The 12,175-nt window shown below is 37.0% G+C and overlaps 1 protein-coding gene across 1 annotated transcript in view; it reads right to left on the bottom strand.

Annotated features, from left to right (window-relative positions):
• ADGRG7 (adhesion G protein-coupled receptor G7) overlaps window positions 1–12,175 on the bottom strand; it is a 71,857-nt gene that overhangs the window by 46,360 nt on the left and 13,322 nt on the right. Inside the window, exons 2-6 of the mRNA XM_043593976.1 lie at window positions 11,508–11,621; window positions 9,657–9,761; window positions 7,063–7,175; window positions 4,007–4,156; window positions 3,437–3,540 (exon numbers count right to left, since the gene is read on the bottom strand). Of these exons, the coding sequence (XP_043449911.1) occupies window positions 3,437–3,540; window positions 4,007–4,156; window positions 7,063–7,175; window positions 9,657–9,761; window positions 11,508–11,621 (586 nt within the window). The remainder of the gene's footprint in view (window positions 1–3,436; window positions 3,541–4,006; window positions 4,157–7,062; window positions 7,176–9,656; window positions 9,762–11,507; window positions 11,622–12,175) is intronic.

Here is a 12,175-nt window from a genome sequence, read left to right as displayed (position 1 = left end):
GTGGAGAGCATTTCTGGGTTGGGAAAAGATTCTGTTTTAAACTATTTCCCCAATGTTATGAACAACAGGGTCAATTTATGACAGAGCAGAAACTAGAAGTAAAAGTGAAACATACATGTTTACTGAGTCATATTAATTATAAAGACAACTGCCAATGTTTTTTGTTTTTTTTTTCAAGACTTAATGTGTATAAGTCAGGTATTGTGCTAGTTATTTACATATATTATCTCAGTTAAGCCTCACAAGAATCTTACTGAAGTGAGTCCCACAGTTACTCCCATATTATACTGAAGAATCTGAGGCTTTTCCAAAAGATATGAATTTGGCCAAAATCATGGACCTACTAAATAACAATGCTAAGATTGAACCCAGGACTATTTGACTCCAAAGTCTGTCGCCATAACCATTATATTCTCCCAGAAGGAAGGCCCACAAACTCCTTTAATGGGACCTTCAAAACTGCCTTGGATGCCCTGCCACCCCCTTACTCCAGGATCCATAAAGTCCTGCCATATTATGGTACTGTTCTTAGGTTCCCAAGAGATTCCATAAGCTTCTTTACAATAAATCTCTGGTCAAAATAATCTAAGTGAGGATCTTTTAACCAAAGAAGGCTGGTTGGAACAAGATTACAAATAAAAATGTGAAATGTAAATGTACAAAGTGGTCAGTATTAGGGAAGCAGTTTTCCATTCCCAAAAATAGGTAAACAAGGACAATTATGGGCTTGAATTTGAGGGCAGAGTTCCAGGGTTATGGGTCAGTCTTTGCAGCACGTGGTCAAAATGGAAAAATGAAGTCTTAGATTCACTGATTGTAGCAGGGTGCCCTTAACAGCAGAGACTTTGTCCAGGCTCCTCCCAACTCAGACCAAGAGAATGGATGAATGGATGTTAGAGAACTTCACCAGTCTCCCCTTCTCCACTTAAGGAGTTTTAGTCTCACACTGTCCGCTTCTCTCCATAAGTTGAGAAGGGGAGTCCAGTAGCTTAGGGATGCAAACCAGAAACTGTAAGTGAAAGAAGGTAGAAGTCAAAGGGAGATGAGTAACTGAAGCCTGGTATCTGTCAGGAGACCCTGTGTGTAGGCCCAGGTTGAGGGGACAGAGTTTGGAAGGAATTAGTTTCCTTCCCCAGAGAGAGTATTAGAGGTCACCTCTGTTGGCAGCTCTTGAGGAGTAATAAGTGTGGGAGGCTGGGGCCTGGAGGCTGAGGCAACAGCCTTATCTGAGTGAATAAGGACCTGAGTCCACAAGGGCTTATATATAAGATCACATGGGAGAGGGTCAGCTTTCACAATGGGATTAGAAAAAGTAAGTAGACTAGAAATGCAGAATGGGAAGAGTTACTATGAGTATGGTTACATTTCATGTTTCAGTGTGTCCCATATTTAAAATTTTTATCCTCTAACCACCTCCTCTGAAGCCATTTGGATATTACACATAAATACACACAATTGATTCTCCATGTCTTAAGCCAGTAAAATTCATAATTACTTATTGTCAGGACAGTACTTTCATCTGTATCATGATGTATGACTTTCTCAGCCAAATCTCATAGTTGCTGTCTCCTCAACTTTCTCACCAGAAACATCCACTCTTCTCCTCTCTGCCTAGCAAGACTGCAAACGCAGAGCCTCCAGGTCTGGAGGGAGCCCGCTCCAGCTCTTGGATCCATGGTCACTCAACATAGACTCTGAGTGCTATGGCCACTTTCTTCTCCAACTTCAGGAAAAATGGGAATCTCCACACTCCCAGTCGGAAGGGCCTAGACTCCTACTGAAATTTGAAGTCATAAAATACACCAGTTGAACTGCTGAAATGACAACCAGGTCTCAGAATTATAACTTGTGAATGTACTATGCATTTCATGCTTTTGTACTTTTTCTGCTTTGAGGGCTCAACACTGTAAAAATTAGAAAACTGGTAAGTTCTTCCAGGACTTTCTCCTAAAAAAAAATAATGGGCCTTGCAAACAAAGATTGTGTATAAGAATGTTGATTGCTCAAAGTTTTAAAAGACTTGAAGTAATCAAAATGTCCCTCAGCAGGAATTGCTTAAAGTTCACTCATATTTTGCAGTATCTAAAATTTATGATGCAGGGGCACCTGGGAGACTCAGTCAGTTGAACATCTGACTCTTGATTTTTGCTCAGGTCATGATCTCATGGTTCATGAGAATGAGCAACATGGAGTCTGCTTAAGTTTCTCTCTCTCTCTCTCTCTCTCTCTCTCTCTCTCTCTCTCTCTCTCAGTCTCTGTGCCCTTCTTCCCCATTTGTGCATGCTGTCTCAAAAATAAAAATAATAAAATAAAAATTTATGATATAAATGTAGAGATACTTATATTAAAAAGATATTCATGGAGTATTAAATGACAAAAACAGGCTATAAATCTGTAAAGTATGTAATATGATACAAACATACACACATACAGAGGAAAACATCTGGAAGAATACATACTCTCAAGTTAATAAAGGTGGGACAATTTTTGGAATTTTGCTCATCTAGGGGTGTCTGGGTGGCTCAGACCCAGTTGGTTAAGCATCCGATTTCAGCTCAGGTCATGATCTCACAGTTCATGGGTTCGAGCCCCATGTTGGGCTCTGTGCTGACAGTCAGCTTGAAGCCTGGAGCCTGCTTCAGATTCTGTGTCTCCCTCTCTCTCTGTTCCTCCCCTGCTCTCTCTCTTTCTCTCTCTCTCTCTCTCTCTCTCTCTCAAAAATAAGTGGATATTAAAAAAAATTTTAAGTAAAAATAAAATAAAATAAAATTTTGCTCATCTATATATTTTCTTATTTTTCTACAATGAGCATGCATATTTACTTAAATTTTTTAAAACTCAAAAAAAACTGTGTATAAGATAAAACCATAATGAATCATAGTGAGGGAACTTTATAATAAAGTACATGAGTTTTATTATAAATAAACAACCAAAACTATGCCAACCCACTGGAATCAAAAATAGAAAAAGTAGGTAGAGTTGGATTCTTTTTTTTTTTTCAATGTAGTCTTGGGAAAGCTTAAGAAAGCTTAACCAAAACACACCAGTATCTCAAGGATAGCTGAGTTGTGGGTAGGGAGCTTTGTCCCGCAAAGTTATGTTGTTCCTTTCAGCTCTATGCTGAGAAAAGAGTTGGAAGAGCTCCTATTGCGCATGCAGGTTGACCCTTGGCCATGCCCAGCTAAGGCCGGGAAAAGAAGTCTAATCTAAATCATCCTAGTTGCTCTCTATATCCTAGGCCAGGGACACCCCTGGAACCAAGAGTTAACATATACCACCCTGTCTAGTACATGAAGATCAGGTGGAAAGCCAAGGCTTCAGTCTTCATTCTCTAGGAATCATCTAGTTAGTGCATCCATGAGAGAAACAAAAATACCTGTCTTAATGGTACACAGCACTTTGTAATGTTTTCTTTCCCAATTGGAATTGTGCTTACGTTGTGAAAGCGTCATCATTATTAGGAACACCCGGAGTTTTTTGAAAAACATCTTCACTGACACTTAGAAGTTGACTCACTGTAGATACAGCAGTGTCTTTTGCCTGCCAGGAACAAGGGACCAAACCATCATCATAGAAGACATACATCATACATCATCATTATCATGAATTATTGCAGAATCATGTGGCACCACTGGTATGGTAATCCAGAGGCAAGTGTTTTTCAAAATTGAAGGTTTAGTTTTAGATGGCAGAGAGAATAAATATAAAGCATGATGGAAATTTAAATTGAGTCAATTGGGAAGCTTAGGCTTCTGAATTTCCCCCCAAAGCAAGGTCTTTCACAGAAACTCTACCCCACCCCGAGAACACAAAAGCAGATGCTTGGATCCAGAAGCAGAAACAAAATAAGAGTGCAGGGTTCTGACTATGGAAACATCACAGCCCACGATACTTAGTATAATTATACTTACTATTGAACTAAGTAAAGGGATTTCTAGTTTTGTCTGTCTTTCCATGTCTTTTTTTTTTCTTCCCCTCCCCCCTTTTAAAACCTTGTGAGTTTTACCTCAAAGGAAGCTTTTCTGGATGTGTTGAAGATCTGTCCGACCACTCTAGCAGCAGAAGTGATGTTCTCAGGAGTCATTTTACTGACATTAGATGTTAAAATCTGAGTTTCACTAGAAATGTTCTCTAACTGTGCTCCCATATCGTCTATCTGTTAAGAACAAAACAAAACAAAACAAAACAAAACAAAACAAAACAAAACAAAACAGCCAGATTTATACAACTATGTGCAAACTTTGCAAGCAATTGCAGGTGAATAAACTGGAATTCACCTGACCCTCAATCTCCTGAATATCACATCCACTTGGTTCTTCATGTTTGTTTCTCTACTTGTGAAAAGGACAAAGTACACGCAGGCTGGTGGTTTTTCCAGCCTTTACTATCTGCCAGGATTAATGAACTAAGACAGGCTGCCTTAGGGAAAGCAATGCTACTCAAGGTGGGAACCATGAACCAAATGGTTCACTGTTTTTTATAGGATCCATAGGGAAGGTAAGCACAGAAACTGAGAGTTACTGGTCAGAAACTTCTACAACAATTGCATGTTATTGAATCTAATGATTTTTTTCAATGATTTGTATTCAGATGGGAGCCACACTTGCATGAGCATAGCATAACATAGAGACTTGTTCTAATCACTATGTTGTACACCTGAAACGAATGTAACACTGTCTGTCAATTACACTTCAATAAAATATAAGTAAAGAAATAATTTAAAACTCTTTTAGAAGAGAAAAAATAATCTGTATTTTTCATATCTTTTTTATCCAATTTTCCTAGTAATTCATTTTTATTACATTTTACAAAATTATTGGTCAGCAAGGAGTTGGAAATTTTTAAAACTACTTTCCAAGGGGTGCCTGGGTGGCTCAGTCAGTTGGGCATCCAACTTTGGCTTAGGTCATGATCTCACGGTTTGTGAGTTCAAGCCCTGCATCGGGCTCTGTGCTGACAGCTTGGAGCCTGCAGCCTGCTTCGGATTCTGTGTCCCCAACTTTCTCTGCCCCTCCCAACTTGTGCTCTGTCTCTCTATGTCTCTCAAAAAATAAGTAAATGTAAAAAAAATTTTTTTAACTAGCTTTTCAGCAAAGACAGTTTGGGAGACACTGACCTTGACCATATCTCCAGGTACCAATCAGTCTCCTGGCTCTGGTGTTGTGAGACTATAAAACATGTTAATCCATATTGTCTTTGGTAGAGCCAGGTGTTAATGTGAGCATGTATGTTAGTTTTCACTAGATGGCAGCATCATTTCAAAAATCAAACCAAGGTCACAGGCCATTCATACTTTGGGAACAGTTGAAAATAATATCCAATCAGTAGACAAAACAAAGAAAGCTCTCATTCAATAGCTAGGTCCCTGCTCTGTGCAGGCATTTTGCTGGATGTTTTTATAGATGTTATCACACTTAACGCACAAAACAACACTGTGAGTAGGGCATCCTTCTCCCTGTTTAAAAGTCTGAAGAGGGAAAGGAGTTCACCCAAAGTCCATGCAGCTTAAAATGTCAGAGCTGAGAGCCAAAAACTGGCTAGTCAAACTCTGGAACATGAAGTCTTTCCCCAGCCTGTGTAGTTGACACAAACTATGTGGCTGGCAGCCATCTCCACATTCCACTTCCATCCCCATCTTTACCTTCAACCCTGCCCATCTACAGTTAGGGGGCCAGTGTGGGACAGTGTGGACTTTAAAATAAGAAGCAGCTCCATCATTTTTTGGCTGTGGTTCACTGCACCTCTCAAAGACACTGTCTCCTCATCTATAAAATAGGTACATTCATAACTATTTATATAGTTGTTATAAGAATTAAATGTGATTTAAAAACATATGTAAAATGTTAGTGCAATATTCGCTACACAGTAAGTGATCAAGAATTAGTATAATCACTATAATTATCTATGAGAATAACATCTAACTCACAGAGGTTCCATAAGGACTAAATGAGATAATGTATGTTACATACCCTGCACTTGGACCACTTAAAGTTTCCTCTTTCTCTCCTTTCTTGGCCGCAGGTATTAGCAATCCCATGCAATTGCATTTAGGTATATATTAGGTCAAAATAATTTAATCTTCATGAATAAAACATCTAGTCTATGTAATTCCCACCTCACCTGCTCATGGGTACAGCCCTGAGACCAGCATTAGGGTCTGGGGTTTCCTGTCTCAAAAGGTGTTTGATCATAGTTTTTTTTTTCTTCTTTTTTCTCTTTATTCTAATAAAGTTGACCATCAAAATACCTTCCTTTTGGTTTCAGATACCAGTGATCTATTTTCAGTCAATACTTTACCACTGATCTAAAAAGATGAGGCCATTTAAAATATGTTACAGATTGTCATTCACTAAAATTTGCTGAACCCATGTCCAACTGTTCTTTCTCACAAACAGATGTCATCTTCAAAAAAAAAAAAAAAGAGTGGCTTTAATTACCAGTTTTTGTTACTTCTTTTTTCTATGTTTCTTAATTTTGAGAGAGACAGAGTGCAAGCAGGAGAGGGGCAGAGAGAGAGAGGGAGACACAGAATCAGAAGCAGGCTCCAGTTCTGAGTTGTCACAGTACAGAGCCCAATGCAGGGCTCCAACTCACGAGCCTTGAGATCATGACCTGAGCTGAAGTCTTAACTGACTGAGCCACCCAGGTACCCCAGTTTTTGCTATTTCTAATTTGACAGTTTTAAAAGCATTGATTCAGGGGCTCCTGAGTGGCTCAGTCAGTTAAGTGTCCAACTTCGGCTCAGGTCATGATCTCACGGTTCATGAGTTCAAGCCCTACATCGGGCTCTGTCCTGACAGCTCAGAGCCTGGAGCCTGCTTCAGATTCTGTGTCTCCCTTTCTCTCTCAGTCTATCTCTCTGCCCCTCCCCTGCTTGCAATCTCTCTCTCAAAAGTAAAAACAAAAAACAAAAAAACAAAAAAAAAACATTAAAAATAATAACAATAAAATTTTTAAAAATGTTTAAAAAGCATAGATCTGACCATCAGGTATCTAAAGAACAGAGAGTATACAGAATCCAAACTTTTTCCAGTTACCCAGAACATGGACCATAGGGCATACCTTATTTTCCAGGGTTTTCAGATTTTCATCGCAATTTCCTTTTATCACATTTTCTAATACTATTTCTCCATATATAGAAATATTGCACATCCGAGTAGCTATTGGATAGCCCACTTCAATAAAAAGAAGCAAAAAAACAAAACAAAACAGTGTTTGCAAACATGGCCACTAGCAACAATCTGCCCCTATACACACCTCCATCTCAATGTGATTTAGCTGCTTCTCCCGCCAAAAGGTGGAGTCTATTCCTCCTTTTCCTGAATTGAGCCTGGACTTACAACTGGTGTTGACCAAGAGAATGTTCTGTGAGAGCTCCAGAACCTGGCCTCAAGAAGATGAAGTTTCAGCCTTCACCCCCTTGGAACACTGTCCTGAGACTGTTGCATAAGGAAGCAGCTCCAATCTACTAGAGAATAAGAGACTATGTGGAAGAGAACTGAGGCCCTTCAGTCTTGCCATTTAGGACTCCAGCTGCCACAATCAACCCACAGAACTATGAAAAATCTAAATCATTAATTCTTTTAAGCCACGAAATTTGGGGTAGTTTGATATACAGGAATGGAAAAGTGAATCGGCCAGTTACTACAGGAATCTTAAAGGCAGATATCACTTGTCTTAATTTTTAAATCTGGAATTCAAAACTATTTCCTTCCTTTGAAGTCTGCAAGGAAGATTTGCCTTCCAGCAACTAGGGACATAGGGCTTTGAATTGGATGTGATGAGGGTTGAAGAGATAGGAAACTATGAAAAATTCCTACTAGATAATGAATTACATATTGATCTTTCCTTCTTTATCCAAATCTGAGTAAACTGAAATGCAAAGAGTTCTACTATATTGTAGTACCTATTTGATACTTGGTTGGCTTTCAATACTTAGGAATCATTAGGTTTATTTCTTATAATTATCACTGAGCCTCCCTAATTCAGTGTTCTCCTGTGAACAAAGCTTAAGAAGCTGTTAACAGATAAAATCACCTCCTACAAGTATGAATCTACCTACACAAAATCATTGAAAATATCTTGGTCATTTGTTGTATAAAAGTGAATAATTCAGAAGTAATTCTTAATATAAAACTAAACGCACATTTGCCAATAGTTGGGATCTATATCCTTAAAATTATTTTATGGGCTCAATCTGAAATTTAAAGGTAAGTAAAATAAACCTTTTCACAATAGTTGCTCAGAAAATAAAAATAACCAAATAAAAGAACCAAATGAAAGATGGTGATTCCCTTGTCCCAAAAACATTTAAAAAAAAAATCAAACAAGAGTGATGTCCCTTGATGCATATGTTACTGACATTTTTACTGTTCCAGATTGGGTAGCACATAGTTATTTTTTGTAGTTGTATCTCTTTTACAAGTTATAATGAAATATTTAACACACACAAAACATATAAAAATTAAGACGGTAAGTATCCATGGACATACATTATAAAAAGTAAGTACCAATACACGAAGCCCCATGTCTTTCACCTTTTGAGCTTTTAATCAAGAGGCTCTAGCCTTATAAGGACATATGTAAAGAATAGGATCATGAATATTTGAGTAGGCATGATATATGTGGGCAAAGGCAATTTGGACTCTGCAAATGGAATACTGGTTTACACAATCTCTTAGAATAAATAAGATAAAGAAACACAGGGGAAAGACCAGTACCTATAAGTACTGTAGTATTTCAAAGAGCATGACATAAACAAAAATAAATATCTATATAAAATGTGAAATTCTCCCCAGGGTTATTACTGACTGAAGTTCTCTCAAATATTTTCATAAATGATCTAGAATTGGCTGTTATTCAGATATCCAGTGCTGCAGGAAATGATGATATCCTGCAGGAAGATGTGAGAGATAGGAGGAGTGGTCAAAGGAAAATCAATGCAAACAAAGTTCAGGTAAAACACTGAGAGAAAATTATACAGCATAATGGGTTCTAAGCTGTTAGGAAAGGAACCTATGAATTTTTAAGGGCTACTCTCAGAAGATATTACCCAATGCAACATTGAAATAAATCATAAAAATCCTGGATATCATCAGGGAGCATAGACATTTTAAAAATGTTATTTTTGCCTTTATTCTTGGAATGTCTCTATGCACACAAGGTTGTCATGCTTTAAGAAAGGTATGATGAATCTAGAGAATGTTCCAAGATGGCTAACTAAAATTACCAAGGAGATGAAGTACTACAAACTGTGGACAAACTTAACAGCATCTCTACCTAGAAAGATGAAGTCTGAAAGTAGATATGGTACAAATCTATAGCTAATGTTTAATATTCAGACAAGTTATAAAACTCCATAAGCAGATATTAACATGATTAAATTCAAGGACATAAAGTAAACTGGGGAAATAAACCAATGGGAGAGGGAGTAAAAGGAATTTTTAACTGATCCATATTATAGTTTTTAGGAGAATTAGAATTATGTGAAATTGCATCCTAAACTTGGAACACTGGTATCATGAAAGGGAGGCAAACTGTTCCACAAAGCCGTCTTTGATGCCTCTTCCAGGAACTTAATACTGGTTGGAGGAATGATAGGTATGATCCAGCATAGCGATTAATATGCTTACACAGAGGAGACAAGAAACACATACCATTTAAAGTGTTCTCACCACATGTTTCCTGGGAAGATCCATATTTTCCCACTGGAATTCTGGCAAAAGTTAAATCATCAGAGGTACTGCTTTCACAGAAATAAGCTATGATGAAAAGAAAATATATTTTTTATCATAAATTATAATTTTCTTTTTAAAATTTCAAACCAGATAAAAGTCAAAGTTCAAAACCTATTCAGTATAATTTGAAGGATAATAGAAAACTTTAGGACTCACTGACCCGCCAGGAATTTCATACTTTTTTATCTGGTTGAGTTAATATTAATACCATTAGAAAAATTAGTATGTTAGATAATGTCTTCTAGTTAAAATGTACACAATATATAACCTGGTAGAGGTAGGATGTAATCACTAACACATCAAAAAAGATAGTATAATCAAATTAGTTGCAATCTTGAAAATTAAAGATATAGAGCCTATATCTTTATTATCTTTACTACCAAAGGGCATCATGAGGATGTGGGTTAAAGCAAAAAGACCAAAGTCATGGAGCATGTGAGATATACTGGCTTGTAGGAGTGCAGGAAATGGTAGGAATGCATTTCTAGGGCTCTGGATCCTAAGCAGGGAGCACAAAGTGTACAGAGTATTGGAAAGCATACTGTAGATGAAGATGTAGCTTTGAAACACTATGTACAATATCCAAGACAAGAAAGCAACGTTAACTATCTGTCAGTAGATGAATGGATAAAGAAAGATATATACATATATATATATGTGTGTGTGTGTGTGTGTGTGTGTGTATACACACACACACACACACATATATACATATATATACACATATATATATATGTATACATATATATACATATATATACACATATATATATTTGCTGGGAATATTCATATATATATATATATTCATATATATCTTAATCATAAAAAAGAATGAGACCTTGCCATTTGCAATAACATGGATGGACCTAGAGGGTAAGTAAAATAAGTAAGACAGAAAAGGAAAAATATCATATTACTTCACTTATATGTAGAATCTAATAAACGAAATGAATAAACAAAAAACAGAAACAGATGCATAAATACAGAGTGGTTGCCAGAGGGGTTGCCGGGGGAATTGGCGAAATGAGTGAAGGAAAGTGGGAGATACAGGTTTCTAGTTATGGAGTAAATAAGTCACTGGGATGAAAGGTACAGCACAGGGAATAAAGTCAGTGGTACTGAACTAGCATTGTTAGGTGACAGATGGTAGCTACACTTGTGGTGAACATAGCATAATGGGTAGAGTTGTTGAATCACTATGTTGTACACATGAAACTAATGTAACATTGTGTGTCAATAATACTTCAATTAAAAAAAGAAGTAGCTTTGACTTTGATTCTGAGAGAGCACTGTCTGAAGTAAAACCACTAATTTTACAACATCTCATCAAGAGAAAGGATGAAAAGACAAAAATTTCATCTACATATATAGTTAGATAGGAAGATGTCCCTTGGTTTCAGAAAAGTTAAATATATTAGAATTGTGATCTTTGAAATGGGGTAATATAGCATATCACCAACCAGAAGGACCTGAGAAAACCATATCACCCATTGCCCTGAAGTAGACAGTGCAACTAGAAGGAAAAGCATCTGTCAGTTTACAGAGAAACTTGATAGTTGGGAAACATACTAGGTATATTGAACATACAAGTAAATAGCCCAAAAAGAATACTCAGCTTTTACTATTAAGCTACAAACACATGTTAAAGCCATCATTATTAAACCCATTGTTACTAAATCATTAACAGAAGCATTTGAAAAACTTTGCTGTTGTCCTTATTAACACGAGCCACCTAAATCTCATACCCTAGTGCCATCCCAAGTAACTTACGGATTGTACATCTCCATCCTCTCCACTCTTCTGGACAAACACATCTGCCATTTTCCCAGGTTCCACCATTCCTGCAGAACTCTATTGTGGTGTTTGCTGTGGGGGTTAATGTTCCTAAAAAACCAATAAATAATAGAATACTTCACAAACTGGCTAATCAGTTTCTCCTTTTGGATGTGTAGCCTTCAATTTCTACATGTAAAACAATCACCTTGAGTAGCACTGGAGAAGTATTTTTTGTAACATCATCATCAACAAAAATATATATTGAGAATTTACACAGGATATACAATACTTATGACAGGTTATGAATACCAAAAAGCTACATTTAAAAGACATAATACTTTGAACAAGGACATTAGAATCTATGGAGGGAAACAGGCGATTATATAGATTAGATAGATGATAGATAGATAGTAGATAGATAGATAGATAGATAGATAGATAGGCAGGCATATAAGGCACCTAAGTCAACATGCAGATTTTTACATGCTTTAAGAACACAGAAGAGAAATGTTGAGGACAGAGGCAATTTATCCAGCGATGACTTTCCAGAAGAGGTGGTATTTGAGTCAGATTTTAAGACTAAAACTAGAAAAGCCAGATAAAAAAGGATGGCCCCAAATAGGCGGGATACAGAGTGCAAAATCACAAAATGGAAAGTTCTG

The sequence above is a fragment of the Prionailurus bengalensis genome, chromosome C2, assembly GCF_016509475.1.
Source record: "Prionailurus bengalensis isolate Pbe53 chromosome C2, Fcat_Pben_1.1_paternal_pri, whole genome shotgun sequence".
In the NCBI taxonomy this organism is placed as follows: Eukaryota; Metazoa; Chordata; class Mammalia; order Carnivora; family Felidae; genus Prionailurus; species Prionailurus bengalensis.
The sequence above is the reverse complement of the archived record's forward strand: the minus strand, read 5'-3'. Positions and strand labels throughout refer to the sequence as shown.